General features: G+C 41.3%; 2 protein-coding genes across 2 annotated transcripts in view; one reads left to right on the top strand and one right to left on the bottom strand.

Annotated features, from left to right (window-relative positions):
- Positions 1–11583, top strand: part of LOC120881491 (mediator of RNA polymerase II transcription subunit 12-like protein) — an 80831-nt gene extending 69248 nt beyond the window's left edge. Inside the window, exons 27-29 of the mRNA XM_040265207.1 lie at positions 1557–1670; positions 8277–8358; positions 9843–11583. Coding sequence (XP_040121141.1) covers positions 1557–1670; positions 8277–8358; positions 9843–9895 — 249 coding nt within the window. The 3' untranslated portion in view covers positions 9896–11583. The remainder of the gene's footprint in view (positions 1–1556; positions 1671–8276; positions 8359–9842) is intronic.
- The window catches only part of IGSF10 (immunoglobulin superfamily member 10), a 30181-nt gene continuing 23715 nt past the window's right edge, over positions 10244–16709 (bottom strand). The window contains exon 7 of the mRNA XM_040234889.1: positions 10244–15718. Coding sequence (XP_040090823.1) covers positions 13810–15718 — 1909 coding nt within the window. The 3' untranslated portion in view covers positions 10244–13809. The remainder of the gene's footprint in view (positions 15719–16709) is intronic.

The following is a 16709-nucleotide window of genomic DNA, read 5'->3' on the forward strand; positions in this document are numbered from 1 at the left end:
CTGTAATCTTTAGCTTTGTCATAGGTAAAATGGCAATGATTATAGTGCCCAATTCGTACATGTATAGTGAAAATCTAATAAGAAAATACAAGTAAAGCACTTATTTGGTAATACTGTTGTTAATATGACTATTAATACTTGTGATATTTTCTTGAATCACAGTTTTCCCCAAGTTCTGAGGATAGGTTTCAGTACTTTCTATGATTGGTGTTTACATTTTCTTTGTTTTAAAATTTCAAATTTCCAAATCATGGAGGAAAGTTGTTACATTATTTGTTTACCACTGCCTATTTTCCACTAGTATATTTTACTGCAAATTTTGAGAATCTTTCTTATTGGTCACTGTGTACTTTTTAACCCAATTCACATGATAATGTCCTTCTAATACTTTTTTCATTACCAGCACATTCTTTGGAGATTAGGAAAAATGATTTGTTTCTGCATCCAATTTACACTTATTCCTTTTTTGGTGGTTAGCTTCCTCCATAAAGAGACAGATTAGGAAAAGTCAGGCTTGCAGAGAGCCCAATGGAGAATTGGCTTCCTATTGCAGTTGCTGTATTTCTGATCTGACTTGGGTTTTTCATGGTGGAAATGGCCCACCCAGACCTAGCTCGGATTCCAAATCCAGGACCCTTGTCACTTAGAGAAAATTGCCATCTGACAATAGCCATTGATTACCTTGCCCTAAAGATAATTTGGGAGAGAGTATGCCAACCAAGTGGAAAATGCAGAGGATGAAGTCTGGTGCTAACATCATTAGGATGAAATGTTTGGGTGGAGGAGACTTTAAAGTTTGAGACAGACTACCTCCTGATATTTTCTGCTCCTCTGTGGTGTCCCACCAGATGGACGTCTAGTTTATATTTCTTTTGTGACTTGGAGCTGTTTTCCAAGAGCCATATATTTGAGCCAACGTTCATGGACATAAGCTTACAATTTTATGCTGGTAATTTACACCAGAAGTTCTCACATCTAAATCTTCTTTAAAAAAAAAAAAATTCAGGAGTTCCTTTGGGTGTCATAAGGGATGAAAAGGTAACTAGTGAGCAGTCCTTGTCTCACTTGGTAGCATAAGATGGGATGAAATGTGTGGAAGGGCAAATGGCACTAAAGGAATGGAAATGGTTAAGTACAAAAAATGTCCCTGGACGGTGTCAGATGGTTTAGACTGATCACTGACTACAGTAGAGGAGCTCCTTAGTGTTGGAGTAGTCTGAGAGTGTGTGGAGGAGCAGACTTGGGTATTGCCCTTGAAGATGAATGATGTGTGGCAAGAAAAAGATGGAGGAGGCAGGTGCATGTCATCTTTGTTAGAACAGAATAATCAGAAGGTATATTGGGGGAGGAAATTGGAATGATATTATGGTGGTGATTTAGTTGCTAAGTCGTGTCCGACTCTTGCAGCCCCATGGACTGTAGCCTGCTGGACTCCTCTGTCCTTGGGATTCTCCAGGCAAGAATACTGGAGTGGGTTGCAATGGCAATGGCATTCCTTCTCCATGGAATGATATTAACCTCCTACTTTAGCTGTAATTCTTTTTCTTTCTTTCTAGATGCAGCAGCCCCAGCAGCCCCCGCAGCCCCAGCAGCCCCCTCAGCCTCAGGGGTCCTCACAGACCCAGAGTCAGACCCTTGGTCTCCAAACAATGCAGCCCCAGCAGCCTCTGGTAAGGTCTAGCATTTCAAAACCAAACATGCGGGTTTCTTCTTCTTTTTTCTTTTTTTGCTGGGGTTCTTCAAAGGCAGATTGCGTTTTTTCATGTCCCATAAGATTGTTAAGAATGGAAAAAACCTAAATATACCCTGCCAGTTTCCTCCCTTGAACTTTATCAGAGAAGGATTGTGTTACTGTTGTAGTCAGTATATTTGTTTTCATGGAAGGTATAAATAAATATTTAGGGTTCAGTAGGTCATATAATTTTTCCTCTTCAAATTTCTTTAGACCTCTCCATTCTGTGGACTAAATGTTTATATTGAGAAACCAAGTTTTTTGTAAACAGTGTTAAAATGATAACTTACAGTGGGTATGCTTAGAATATTATCGTACTTGGCTTTGAGTTTCCTTTGAGTAATCCCAAAGAAACGTGAGAGTACTTTCTAAATAAAGTATTATCTTTATTGATGTAAAAGAAACTCCCAATTTTAGCCTGTGTTAGCATTTGCTGGAAGAATTTTCATGGAATTCATTTCATGTAATTTCGTGAATTTTTCATGTAATCTTATAATTTGCCTCTGTGGCTTTGTAAACCAAATTCTGAAATGTTATGCATAGTATCAAGCAACGTGTGCCAAGCCTCAATAGCTTTTACTTTTGCCAGTACCATATCCCTTCTTTATTATTTACCTACTGTTTTTCCTTAAATTGCCTCTTTTCCTATTTCCTTGAACATATTCTAAAAAGAAGCGTTTTATCACTGCTGTCAGTGGTAGTGGGCACATCACTTTTCATGTGTTGGAAATACCTGTGAAAATAAGTACTTACTCTGCAGGTAATTCAGCCATGGGAGGTGGGTGAGTGAGCACCATGCTTGAGATGAGCTATATGACTGCATGTCTCTGACACTTTGGAAAACACTGATGTAGATTCTTTTCCAAGACAGAATTTGAAAGATGGGTGGTTTTTCAGTTTTTAGTAAGAAGGAACAGTATGGCCAGGGCTCTAGTGTATTAGGTGGGATAGAGTGCAGTTAGGTGGTAATGGGCTGATAATGCCCCCATAAGATGGAAATAGGACACCCCGAGGGAATTTAATACACCCCTGCATTGGCCAGTTTGATCTTCATTTTTAAAGAAATCCTTGAAATGTAATAGACTGCAGCCATGAAATTAAAAGATGCTTGTTCCTTGGAAGAAAAGCTATGACCAACCTAGACAGCATATTAAAAAGCAGACACATTAGTTTACCAAAAAATGTCCATCTAGTCAAAGCTATGGTTTTTCCAGTAGTCATGTATAGATGTGAGAGTTGGACTGTAAAGAAAGCTGAGTGCCAAAGAATTGATGCTTTTGAACTGTGGTGTTGAAGAAGATTCTTGAGAGTCCCTTGGACTACAAGGAGATCCAGTCTGTCAATCCTAAAGGAAATCAGTCGTGAATACTCATTGGAAGGACTGATGCTGAAGCTGAAACTCCAATACTTTGGCCACCTGATAGGAAGAACTGACTCATTTGAAAGACCCTGATGCTGGGAAAGATTGAAGGCTGGAGGAGAAGGGGATGACAAGGATGAGATGGTTGGATGGCATCACTGACACGATGGACATGAGTTTGAGTAAGCTCTGGGAGTTGGCGATGGACAGGGAACCTTGCGTGCTGCAGTCCATGGGGTCGCAAAGAGTCAGACACGACTGAGTGACTGAACTGACTGGAAAAAAAAATTGATTCTATCACAAAGTTAAAATTATATGACTGAGGTGGAAATTAACTTCAAACTATTTTCGTTATAATTGTTAGCAGAGGGTCCACTTATACAGAACTGAGAGGAGATCCAGGTCCCATATTGCACTAGAATTAAGCATATCTCATACAGCGAAATTTAGTACCTTTCTACTCTTCTAATAGTTTCATAAATGTTTAATAATTTTTTGTGTGTAGAGAACATATATCACACATTCAGGGTTGACTTCTAGGTCAGTATTGATACGTTTTAATGCAGCAGGTTGTATTTCACTCACTGGCTTAAGACACTTCCATCCCAGGGACTTAGTGGGTCAGTCAAGTCAGGCTCAGGATTCTTCTTCATTGTATTCCAAGGAAAATAATTCCAGAGAAACAAAGACCTCCATTCACAGTCATTGAAATAGAAAGTAAAATTCACAGTAGGGTTTTTTTTTTTGCTTTTAAAAAGCTACCTTGAGAAGCACGATGTTCTAGTTTGATATTTAGAGCAATACATTATAATCTGCGGCTGCCACTTAGTCGCTTCGGTCGTGTCTGACTCTGTGCGACATCTTGGACTGGACCCGCCAGGCTCCTCTGTCCATGGGAGTCTCCAAGCAAGAGTACTAGAGTGGGTTGCCATGCCCTCCTCCAGCGGATCTTCCCAACCCAGGGATTGAACTCAGGTCTCCTGCATTGCGTGCAGATTCTTTACCACTGAGCCACCCGAGAAGCCCAATACATTATAATCTAGTCAGCAGCTATTCGTACAAAGGCAGATGTGTTGTACATCCTAACTTTTAAGAAGAACTGAGAAACTTATCACTTAGAGTGATAGACTTCAGATAATTTCCAAATTACAAGTTATAGGGATGACCAGTGATCTTGGACTTTTGCATACTTAATTACAGCATGCTTATTTACATATCCTCTTAAGCTTATTAATATAATGCATGTTTGTCATTGTGAATAGCTGTGAAGAAGTCAGTCCGTTGTATTGTTCTGCTATTACTTGTTTAACCACCCTACCTACTGTTGAACATTTAGATCATTCCTAGAAGGCAGTGGCATCCCACTCCAGTACTCTTGCCTGGAAAATCCCATGGATGGAGGAGCCTGGTAGGCTGCAGTCCTTGGGGGATACGACTAAGCGTTTTCACTTTCACTTTTCACTTTCATGCATTGGAGAAGGAAATGGCAACCCACTCCAGTGTTCTTGCCTGGAGAATCCCAGGGATGGGGGAGCCTGGTGGGCTGCCGTCTATGGGGTCGGACAGAGTCGAACATGACTGAAGCGACTTAGCAGCAGCAGCAGCAGTTGCAAATTAGTGATGCTGGGGATATTTTGTTACATATTCCATTGCTCTTTTTTTCCTTTCCCCTCACAGTGAAAGAAAATAGAATTATAAGAAAAAGGTTCTAGTTGTATATTTTCAGAAGAGCCATGACACAAAGCCTCAGCAATTTTAACACAATTTATTTCTTTTTATCTTTAGGTACAGTTCCTTTTCTTATTAGTTCTGCTAAGATTGATTATATGTATTATATTTATTATAATCGTCTCTAGCAGATCCAGTTCTTGTTACCGGCTAATGTTCTTCCTCTCCTGCTTGTTTGCTTGCTGGTGACCAAGTGGTAAACTGGCTTTTGAAGAGATGCCAGCTCTGACTCACTCACAGCTGTCCTTCCTGCAGACTCAGGGGAGAAGGGACGGTGCTAATGTGGCTACCACTCTCCTTATTACTTGCCCTCCTGCTGTTTGGTGACATTCACAAGTCTACATGTGTATGCTCAGATGTGCAGTGGAGGCCAGCACGGTGCCTAAGGTCGCGGAGCACAGAGGTGATGTGCCAGGCTCGCATCCTGCCCCCGGATGGCTTAGAATCATTGAAGGCTGTTAGATATCAGCCTCGGCCCCAGAAAGTGGTGGAAGCCTAGTGTGATTGTGTGTGTTTGCCAGAGCTGTTGTAATGATATACCACCAAGGGTGTGGCTTGAACAATCAGAAATTTATGGTCTCACCATTCTGGAGGCTCGAAGTACAAGATCATCGAGTCGGTGGAGCCAGTTTCTCTGAGAGCCTGAGCCACACCTCTCTCTGAGCTTCTGATTGTTTCCTGGCAATCTTGAGCATTCCTTGGCTTGCAGACACATCACCCGATCTTCCCTTTCATCCTTTCATGATGTTCTCCCTGTGTTTGTGTCCAAATTTCCCTTTTTTAAAAAAAAGACTCTGTTTCCAACTGAAGTCACTTTCTGATGTACTGATGGTTAGGATGCCAGTGAATCTTTAGGGGGGAAAATAATTCAACCCCTAATGGAGAATCCCAGGGACGGGGGAGCCTGGTGGGCTGCCGTCTGTGGGGTCGCACAGAGTCGGACACGACTGAAGCGACTTAGCAGCAGCAGCAGCAGCAGCAACAGAGGTCAAGAGGAGTAGGAGAAGTACGGAAAGCTTTGAAAGAGGAAATTGAATGCAGGGGACCTCAAAATGCATTTGTATTTGATTTGCTGCTTTTGACTACTAGTTCCTTATCAGGCTGTTTCCTTGTTGACAACAGCAGCTGGGTCATGTAGACAGTCATCATCAACACCCCTGTGTGCAGGCTCGTCATTTCTGTAAGTGTACCTAAGAGTCAAAACGGACTTACAACAGAACCAGTGCTTTTTCAGAAAGTGTCATCAGAAAATAGAACTTTCCTCTAAGAGATTAAATATAAGAAAAGCCCGTGCTTAGAAATTAAATCGGGAGTTGTCATTTGCTTACTTAAGTCACTTCTGTGAAGGAAGAGCATCTGGAAAAGAGTGGGTGCCCTTGCTGAAGAATTAGATTTGGCATCTCAGGCTTTGGTGTATATTATGGTTATTGACTTGAAAAATACTTACAAAGCTCATGAATTGTTATGATTAAATTAACTATGTTAGCAGGCTATGATTTTTTTCTTTAAAGTTGCTTCCAGCTTTAAAGAAAATAGTGTTTACAGTATCGTGCTGTGTAATTTCTTTTCATCTTGAATTCAGGTTGCCATAGTTGGGTGGCCAGGAAAACATGCTAACAGAAAGCTTTGGAAAGATGGCTTTTAAAATTAACTGATCGTTATGTCAATATCATACTGTGTTGAACACTTGCTTTTAAAAATGTGCATAATGGCAGAAATAGATACTTAAATAGTTGCATTAACTTTTAATCAAAGATAAGGGTGGCATTGTCATACAATTTTCCTCAAGGAGTTCATATGTGCCAGTCAGAAATTTTTCAGAATGCCTCTGGAATTCCAAATTAGCCAGATAATATTATTATTATTTTCAAAAAATTGGGTCCATGGAACTTATTGAGCCAGATTGCCTTCCTTTGTATGAATATGAGTCCACGCCCCGCCCCCCCCACCCCCGCCCCCCCCCAACCTGAAGGAAAAAGAGAAGTCATATTTATGGAAGGAGGTATGGGGAGGGCTTTCTTGGGAGATTTGTGGTAACAGCACTGATACTTTTGGTTTCTTTTTTTCACTGAGAAGAAAAACTAGTGGAGGTTAAAAAAAAAAGGCTCAGTGGAAGTTGCTAGTTAGCTTGCAAATGAATACATGCTAAATACTCTGAAATCCACTGGCTGCTGATCCTGTCTGTGTTTGCCGTCCGGAACACATTGTTCCACCCACGTGCTCAGAAGAGGGGCCTGGGCAGTGCTGCAGTCTGTTCTGCCAAAGCTGGTAGAGAGGAAGGTTTGTGTTCTGTCAGTCAGAGGAAGGCCTGTCTGTGGAGCCCCAGTGGGCAGTGCAGGTTTAAGCTAAGTGTTGCCTTGTTGCTTCGTCCCTTTGCTCACTGATAGTGGTGTCACAGTGTCAGGACACAGCTGTCAGGAGGCAAGGACTGTGTTTACTCACTTTGGTGTCCTGGGATCCAGAAAAGCACCTGGATTTGGACAGCTCATTTGTTGGATGTCATAGCAATGGAGGAAAACACCCAACACATTATTCCTAAGCAAAGGAAAACACCAGAGATTTGACTCTGCTTCTGCCCTGCCATCTTCAGGGTGCGCCCCACCCCTGCTTAGAGGTCAGGAGGTCAGTGGGCCAGCATTCCAACCCGAGGTGGGTGGGGGATGGGCCTGTGGAGGTAAGTTAGTTCATTCCAATGTGTATCTGATTAAGATAACCTTGCATCAGAATGCATCCTTTGTTAGGACAGTCATAGGCCCTGGCCGAAAGAAGGGGTGGGGAGAGGTAGAAAGAAAAGGAAGACTAGAGTGACACTCTGAAATCTGAAGGTTAAGGAAAAAAGTAAATCAACACTGTGAATGATGTTAATCAAAGGTGATTTTACTTCTGCCACATAGGTTTTTTTCCCCCTCTTTGGAATAACTACTGCAATTTCTTGTATCAACTTAATGGCTGGAACCAGGGCACTCAGGCCCTCGGATTGTTCTGCACATGTAGAACTCTGGAAGCCAGCGCCTCCTCGAAGTGTGGTCCTCCTCTGTGTCTCTCTGGTCTCACCCTACCCAACTTCTCTCCTCCACCAAACAGGAAGGTGCAGTCCCAATGGGGTCCAGGCCTCTGTGCCCACGCTCTTGTCTCCATTCACCCAAGGCCAGGCCTGTGGTACTTGACCCAATCCTCCCACCAGGCAGCTTTCAGTTTGCTGCTGCAGATGGTTTGTAATGTAGTGACACCAACTAGTTGGCTGGTGGTGGGTGAGGGAACTAGGACATGTGAACCACTGGGCCCCGCTGGACTCTTCCTCGGGGCTCCTCCGGTACAGGCTCCGTCCCCACCTGGAGGTGGGCTTGGGATGGACCAGGCACTGTCAGGCGAAGGCCAGGCGTGGAGCAGGCGTGGAGCAGGCTTTCTCTTCTTTTCTCCGATGGGTGCTGACTCTCTCCTTTCTCCTGATGACAGTTCCCCAGGCAAGGCTTGCAGCAGACCCAGCAGCAACAGCAGACGGCCGCCCTGGTGCGGCAGCTCCAGAAGCAGCTTTCCAGTAAGTATGCTCCCTCAGAAACACACGGCTTCCAGGAGGTGGAGCTACACATGCTCGGCTGCTCCTCAAAAACCACAGTCTTCCTCGCCGCTTTCCTGTTCGCTTTAGTCCTGGCTGTCCCTACTGTGTTCAGTTTTGGTTTGAAGGCTTCTTTTCCTGTGAAAGCCCCAGTCTTTTCCTTAAGTTCAGCAAAGATGTTTTCCTATTGCTTCCATCTGAGTCTAGGAATGTTTCTTTCCATCTGGGGGACCCCAAGAAACAACAGGTTCTTTTCTTGTAAAGCTAGATGCCCCGGAGAGCATCTTGGCTGATGCCCTCAAGTGTACTAGGGGGCAGGTTCAGGGCCCCCAGGCACTATGACTTTACATGTGTTAATTCACTTAATTTTTAAACCACCTCATGTTAGTCGCTCAGTTGTATCCGACACTTTGCGACCCCATGGACTGTAGACCGTCAGGCTCCTCTGTCCATGAGATTCTCCAGGCAAGAATACTAGAGTGGGTTGCCATGCCTTCCTCCAGGGGATCTTCCCAACCCAGGGACTGAACCTTGGTCTCCCACATTGCAGGCAGATTCTTTACCTGCGATAAGGTATTATTGCTATTCCCATATTACACATGAGAAAACAACTAGAGAACAGGGACACTGACATGTCTCCCAAGATTACTCAGCCAACAACTGGGACTAAAGCTGAGAGTGACTCGTTCCAGAGCCACCTTTTAACCACGGTATAGATTCTGCTGCCTGACATTAGCAGTGACGCTGGTCTCCTTTGTTGAATAAGGGCGACTAAGCTGAGCTGCCCATTGCACATCTCCAGAGGGCTCCATTTATGGCATAGTCTGTTTGCATGGGGCCTCTGGATTTGAACAGTCCCACCAGAGTTGTGTGAGCAGTAGCTGTTTCAAAGCCTGTGTCATTTTTTTGAACCTGTGCATGGTTCTTTGTCTGTGTGCATAGACATATGTGCATAGGCATACACTTGTCTCATACACGCAGCCTCTCTCTCACATGCATACACTCTTGCCTAGTTCTCTCTGATGTATCTATGGCCATTTGCAGAAAACTGCCCACTTCAAGCTACTTCTCTTTCAACTATTATAATGTCAGTGTTAAAGTAGAATTTCTGGTGTACTTTTATGAAGTTTTGAGAACCTTTAATGTTTTATGATACTTAACAGTCCCTTTTAATGTTAGCATTTAGGTGGTTCAGGGATAGAGACTTTTGATGGGCCAGTTACCCACATCCCAAGGCCTTTTTCTGGCAGGTATGGGACCGTGATGTAGAGCTGGCCCCTCTGCAGAATGAATCCAAGAGTGCTGTTAAGACCTGGCCACTCAAGTGTCTGTCTAGTGTTAGACTCCCAGGCCAGTCTGTTCTCCTGTTCCTGAGGCTGGTACTGAAAGCAGTGACACGTGCATACCATCTATCTGTAGCATAATTTTGTATCTGCAATTTTGTTTGAATTTTTTTCTCTCACTAGGTAACCAGCCACAGCAAGGAGTGACTCCCTACGGGCATCCTTCACACTTCTGAGTCTGGAAGAGGACAAAGATATCAAACTTTTTTGTTTGCACTGAAAAATAGAAAATCACATTTAATGCATTAGTCATCTTTGGAAATGTCTGTTTTTTCATTTCTCTGAAGTTTTCCTATATTTTACGCCACATTTCGTACAAAGGTGTTGAAACAAAAAATAACAGAAAGGGTGTGGTTTGGTTTCATTTCATTCAACTTGAAAAGTAGGTTTAAAAATGTAGATCATGTGGGCCTACTGCAGGAAGAGTTTGGTAGCAGACTTTTTAAAACTGGTGCTCTTATTGAATCTCGTAGTTACAGAAAGGAGGAATTATGGTGGATTTAAAATATTTATGTATTCATTGATTTTTTTTTTTTTTTTGGGCAAACTGTGCTGGACCAAACTACTGATTTGAAAGGCATGTCAGAGCTTGACAGGAAGGTGATCCATTTACTCTGCAGTCACCTTTGGTGGTGAAGTGGACATCTATTTGCATTGCTCTAATTTAAAATATTTGTAATTTCATAAGCACTTTATGAACTTTGTTCTTATTTATGTAAGATTTTTCTTTGCTTTTGTTGTGGTCAAAAGGTGCTGAAACAGATTGTTGCTTAGAACTTAAACTTCTTAGACCAAGAACTTAACCCAAGGCTTCTGTGAGAGCCACCCTGAGGTACATGGAAACCCGCTAGGAGTAGCTGTACTAAATTTTTCCATGGCAGGAGCATTGACCAGAGTCTTTGTGAAGGTACAGCATGTAAATTCTAAAGGCTGGAAAGAACCGCAGTGGAATTGATCCAACTATTTGCCAGATTTGGCAAAAATGACTCTGTCCAGTTTTGGTTCTCCTGAACCTTTATGCCAACTTGAGGGGAAAAAAAAAATCTCGCAGCTGGCCTGAAATTCCACAGTGCTCAAACTTGACATGGTTTCCAGAGTATGGCCCCCAAGTCCAGAGGGCTCTGGTTTTCATAAGAGATGTATTTGCTGTTTATTTTATATGGTAAGTATTTGCTATTTTGAATTTAATTATTAATGTTGGTGTCTGTCTTGGTTGTGTATTGCATATACTGTATTTATAAATTGGTGCAAAAAGCACAAGTAAAGTAAATTATACATCAAATTTATTATAAAGAAATAGTAACTATTTTAACTTTGTTCAAGTATGTGGTAATTTGCTCCTATTAGAGTAAAAAATACAGTAAATTATTATCAGTTTGTGTAACTTAAGAGTATTCCATATAATATTTTTTTAGACTTAGATGCATAAAATTTTGAATGTGAAAAATTGCAGGGCATTTTAAAACATGTGGGGGATATTTTCCCATGTTCTGTGTTAATTCATTTTCTTTTGCCATATGAATTTACATGTAATATAGTCGCACATACTGTGAATAGATTTGTCTATAATGAGCAAACCATGTAGGACTACTTTTTTTAAAATGTAGCTGGTACAACTTCAGTAGATCATTTCCTTTGCAAATCATTATATAAATAATTTATATCTTCCTAGGTGAGTTACTCATTGCAAAGTTTGACTCATGCAAATGACCTCAAATCCATGTCCGCTTACTTTGCTGTGGCAGCATCCATGTGAACTGCTTTGTACACTGTGAAACAATTTCACTCCAGCCCACTCATTTCATGTTTACTCTGGGCTGAGAAAGACTTTGCCAAAACATTAAAGACCATTCTTTTCACTAAATTAACATGTTCTATCTGCTTTCAGATGAATCTTGACATTTCAGCTAGTTTTGTATATCAGGTTTGGTTTTCTTGTTTTTTTTTGCCCTTTTCAGAGTGATAGAGTTCATAAAGTTATTTTTCTTGAAAGTAATATATAATGACTGCCTTGGCAAAAACAACCGAAATGTGAATGTCTTGCCTAGTGAGTATGAGTCATGTTCTGTCCTGATTGTTATTTTTTGTCTTTTCAAGAATTACTGGTGTTTGAAATGCCACTTTCAGTTTGAACCGTATATATTTCTAGCTCAGTATTGCAAACAGCAGTAAGACTGTTTCAAGAATGAGTGTTATAATTGCATAGCATTTGTATGCACTTTATATTTTACAGAAGTTAGTGAAATTAATTTATTAATCATTTTGCACATGAAGGCCTGTGGGGCATACCTTTTTGTTGTCGTCTCCTATTTTTTAGGTGGGAAAGCTAAAGATATGGTAAGGCCGTATGATTTGAAGATTCTGCAGAGAGTTGAGGAAACACCTAGAACCGGTTTTCCCTTGTGTACTATACAGAGAGAAACCAGAATTTTCTATCTATTCTTATATTTCCTCCCACTTAATCCTCTCTCATGTGAGTTTTCTTTTCTTTTTAGAATATGCATTAATTTATTTTGAAATGATCACAAAAGGATAACCCTATCCTTTGGAAAAAGCTGATGATTTGCTTGGTGAGACAGAGAGGAAGTTATCTTAGGAAAAATGGAGCCCCCAGTTCCCCTTAAAGACTTCAAAATAGAATGGAGCTTGACATAGGAAGCCCTTCCATATACCTGTTTACACTGTAGGCCCCTCCGTAAAAGGATTCCATTTGTCCTCTGATTGATCCCTCTTGGCCCGGAAGTAGAATGAGATCTCTGTTAGAAAGAGTATCCTTCGACCACTTGTGGTCACTGGATACCAAAATCAGAGAAAGTAGGAAACAGGTTACCTCTTTAGGTGGAGCAAGCCGAAACTTGGTGTGATGAAGACACAGTGAAGTGTCCCCCACCCCCCATCTTCCTAAAATGATACACAGGGGCAAACATAGTTCTCAGTTTTGTGTGCTGAGATACTTGAGCAAGACAGATGGCATTTTCTCATTTTTCATTTATTAAGGCTCCTATAATTCTTAAATAATAGACAAATATTTAAATAGATGCTGGAGAAATTACACTGGAAAATGCTAGCCTCTAGAGTTAAAAAAGATTAATCATAATGTCCTTAAATTAATTCAGTTTGAATTAAGCACGTGATATAAATAAATTCAGTGAATTACAAAAAGTAAGATTTTGTAGAGTTGATCAGATTTTCAGTACAGTGACACTCTATTATATGTATTCAATCCAAATTTTCCCAAACATTTCCCCACCATGTAAAGGATGCTCACTTAATGAAATAAATGCTCATAAAGCAGTGATTCCGCCTAAGAAGATTTTCCTTATGAACAATTCCAAACCAGGGGTGCCTGAGCTAGAATTTGCAGTTATAAAGAATTGTTGATGTATTTTAAAAGCTTTTTAATGGCTTTATTAAGGATAGATGTTATCAACCCCCTTTTCACATTTTTGATGTGTGGGTGTTAAGTTGCTTTTTACAAGAGGAAAAGTCAGCCTGCATTTATTTTTAAATGCAGTTATTAAAACATTTTTTTGTATTCCCCATCAATGAAAATTTTCAGTATGTACAAAATGGTGAATTACATATCAGTGCTTAGTTTCTGTTGATTTTAGTAAAATATTTATAAACCAACTGCAATATTTATACATCAGGATGGCAAACTTACACCAAGACTGCAAATTTAATCCTTTCCATTGTGTCTTGTCCTCAGTGCCATGCTTGTAACATTGATAGAAGGTGGACACTAGGCAAACAGTAGTGAAAGAAAAGTCCATTCTTTAATGAAGAATTCAGGTACATTAGACATTTGTTATTTTATGGTCAAGAGTTTCCTCTTACTGTTCATTGTTATCTGTTGGCAAAATAAAAGTGCCTTAAGTTAAAAGTTTGTTTTGAGATCCATTTAAAAAAAATCGGTATCAATTCATAATGCATTTATTTATAAGTCCTTTTTTTTGCATGTCTATTATAAATTTAATATTGTAAATGTATTCAAATTCATTTACATGCCTATGGCTGCCTTTGATTAAACTTCTTCCAAAAACTAAATTCTGTCCAGATGTTGACTTTGTTCAGGCAGTTTTATGTTCTGTTAGATTACTTGAATGTAAGTTGTTGCATAATCGCTTCCAAGTGAATTCTTTGCTGTGCATTTATATATCCCAGAATCCGAGGTTTGCGGATTCCGAATGACTAGGGTACCTTGTGGGTGAAAAGGCCGAATTCTGCGTGTCCTCCCTTTGTTTGCCACTGAGAACAGGGAGTGGTCAGGCAACTCCCATGTGATTTCTGGCTTGGGGATTCCCAGGGCCTTACAGTGGAGCTGAATGGCCACACCTGTCCTCGTGAGGACGCTCCTGGGTAGGCGATTTGTAATCCGGGGAGGGTAGGCTACAACCATTACTGGAACAGTAATCAATGCGTGACCAATACTATTTTGAGCCTTACAGATGTAGTTTCCTCTGTCATAAGCTGTTGCTTCTTTGATGACTAAGGTGCCATTTTCATGCAATATGTATTTTCCATTAATTTGAGGCCTATCTATTATGTAACCACTTGGCAAAGTCCATTTGATATGTGGCTTAGGGCTTCCAAGAGAAACACAGTGCAGCAATACAGTGTCTCCACTGAAACTATAAACTGTCCCTGGTTCATAAGTTAGAATCACTGGCTTTCGGCCAAGTTCTAGTACAATTAATTTCTCGATGTAACCAACTTTATTTCTTGCCCCACACCGATATTTTCCTGCATCATCCCATGTTGTTTTATAAATGATAAAAGAACCGTTACTTGCTATTAGATACTGAGAATTGTGTGGTCCACTGGGAAACTGTGTGCCATTTGGTAAAATCCAGATTATTTCAGGTGGTGGGTTTCCATCAACAGAGCAATTCAGTGCTGTGGACTTTCCAAGCTGGGCAACTATTTTTTCATTAAATGGATTTCTGAACGTCGGCCTTCTCAGCATTTCCACCACCTCTAACTGTATCACTAGCACACTCTCTCCTCCTTCATTCCGAGCTACGCAGATGAAATCGGCAGAGTCTGAAAGCCTCACATTCCTGATTTCCAGGGTTCCATTTTTGTGGACGGTGATTCTGCTCCCATAGTATGGAGCCGTGAGGAAAATATTCTCGGGCATGATCCACATGATTTGAGGAGATGGTGTCCCTTCCGCTCTGCAGTCAAAGTGTCTTTTGGAATGTCTCACAGCTGTGGCTTTAATGACAGTTCTGTTTGCATACAGACCATTGATTAACGGAGGCTTAGAGACAACATCCAGCTTGTACGCTTTGGTGTCATCCCCGCTGGGATTCCGGGCCACACATACATACTCCCCAGAATCGAGCAGTCTCACTTCATTGATGGACAAAGACCCATTGTTATGGAATGTATACCTGTCCTTAGAGAATGAAATCATGTCATTGGAAGGCAGCAGCCAAAATATTTTTGGCTTGGGTTCTCCAACAACCTCACAGTCAAGGACAGCAGTGTCTCCTGCCGTGATTCTCGAGTTGGTCTTGTAACTCTGCTGGATCCGCGGGGCGGCTGTTATGACTGTTAGGTGGATTTGCATTTCATCCTTCCCTAGGGTGTTCTGGGCATAGCAGGTGTAATTTCCTTCCTCTGCTATCCCAACTTTGTTGAAGTATAAGGTTCCGTTGTGGAAGAGGGTGAGCCTTCTGGTCCTGTGGCCGCTGTCATCGGCCTGCATGGCGCTGTTTATCATCGTCCCATCAGGCAAACTCCAGGATATCTCGGGCACTGGTGAGCCAGAAGCCTTGCAATCGACCTGAAAGTCTTTCCCGTGAAACACTTGCTTTTTAAAGTGGTGCTTGTGGTCAATTTTGGCCGGTTTCCGTCTTAGGCTTACGTGCATCAGGGTCAGGTCATCGCCCATTTTGTTTCTTGCCACACAGAAGTAGTCCCCACTGTCTTTTTCTGTTACTGACCCAACAAACAAGGATCCATTTGGGTAGACATGGATTCGGCTGCCCATTCTGAGGAAAGAAGAGACTGACTGAGGTGTGCAGCTATTAGCAAGAGTAAGAGAGTTATATTAATTGACACAGGACTAAACGTTGCAGTGAAATTAAAATTAGTACTGACTTCTTTACTGTCTTTTAAGCTTCTTTGAAAGATGAAATTAACTGAACAAATTTTGTGCAAACAAGTAGTATTTCTTAGATGGACTTCAAATGCACCTCCTTTGCATTTCAGTTTAAAAAGTTTTTAATGATGACGAGAACGTTAGAAATACCAGTTTCCTAGACCCATGACTGTCTTGACCACTTTACATAGCAGATGATCACTTTGTGGTATATGTCAGTAAAGAACAACTCTCATACAAATCTACTTGCTCAGAAAAGATACCAGATTTTCCCTTTTAAAGAGTATTAGAAGCACAAGCTGGAATCAAGATTGACGGGAGAAATATCAATAACCTCATATATGCAGATGACACCACCCTTATGGCAGAAAGTGAAGAGGAACTAAAAAGCCTCTTGATGAAAGTGAAAGAGGAGAGTGAAAAAGTTGGCTTAAAGCTCAACATTCAGAAAACGAAGATCATGGCGTCTGGTCCCATCACTTCATGGGAAATAGATGGGGGAACAGTGGAAACAGTGTCAGACTTTATTTTTCTGGGCTCCAAAATCACTGCAGATGGTGATTGCAGCCATGAAATTAAAACACACTCCTTGGAAGGAAAGCTATGACCAACCTAGATAGCATATTAAAAAGCAGAGACGTGACTTTGCCAACAAAGGTCCGTCTAATCAAGACTGTGGTTTTTCCAGTGGTCATGTATGGATGTGAGAGTTGGACTGTGAAGAAAGCTGAGCGCCGAAGATGCTTTTGAACTGTGGTGCTGGAGAAGACTCTTGAGAGTCCCTTGGACTGCAAGGAGATCCAACCAGTCCATTCTAAAGGAGATCAGTCCTGGATGTTCACTGGAAGGACTGATGCTAAAGCTGAAATTCCAATACTTTA

The sequence above is a fragment of the Oryx dammah genome, unplaced genomic scaffold, assembly GCF_014754425.2.
Source record: "Oryx dammah isolate SB20612 unplaced genomic scaffold, SCBI_Odam_1.1 HiC_scaffold_2, whole genome shotgun sequence".
NCBI classification, from domain to species: domain Eukaryota; kingdom Metazoa; phylum Chordata; class Mammalia; order Artiodactyla; family Bovidae; genus Oryx; species Oryx dammah.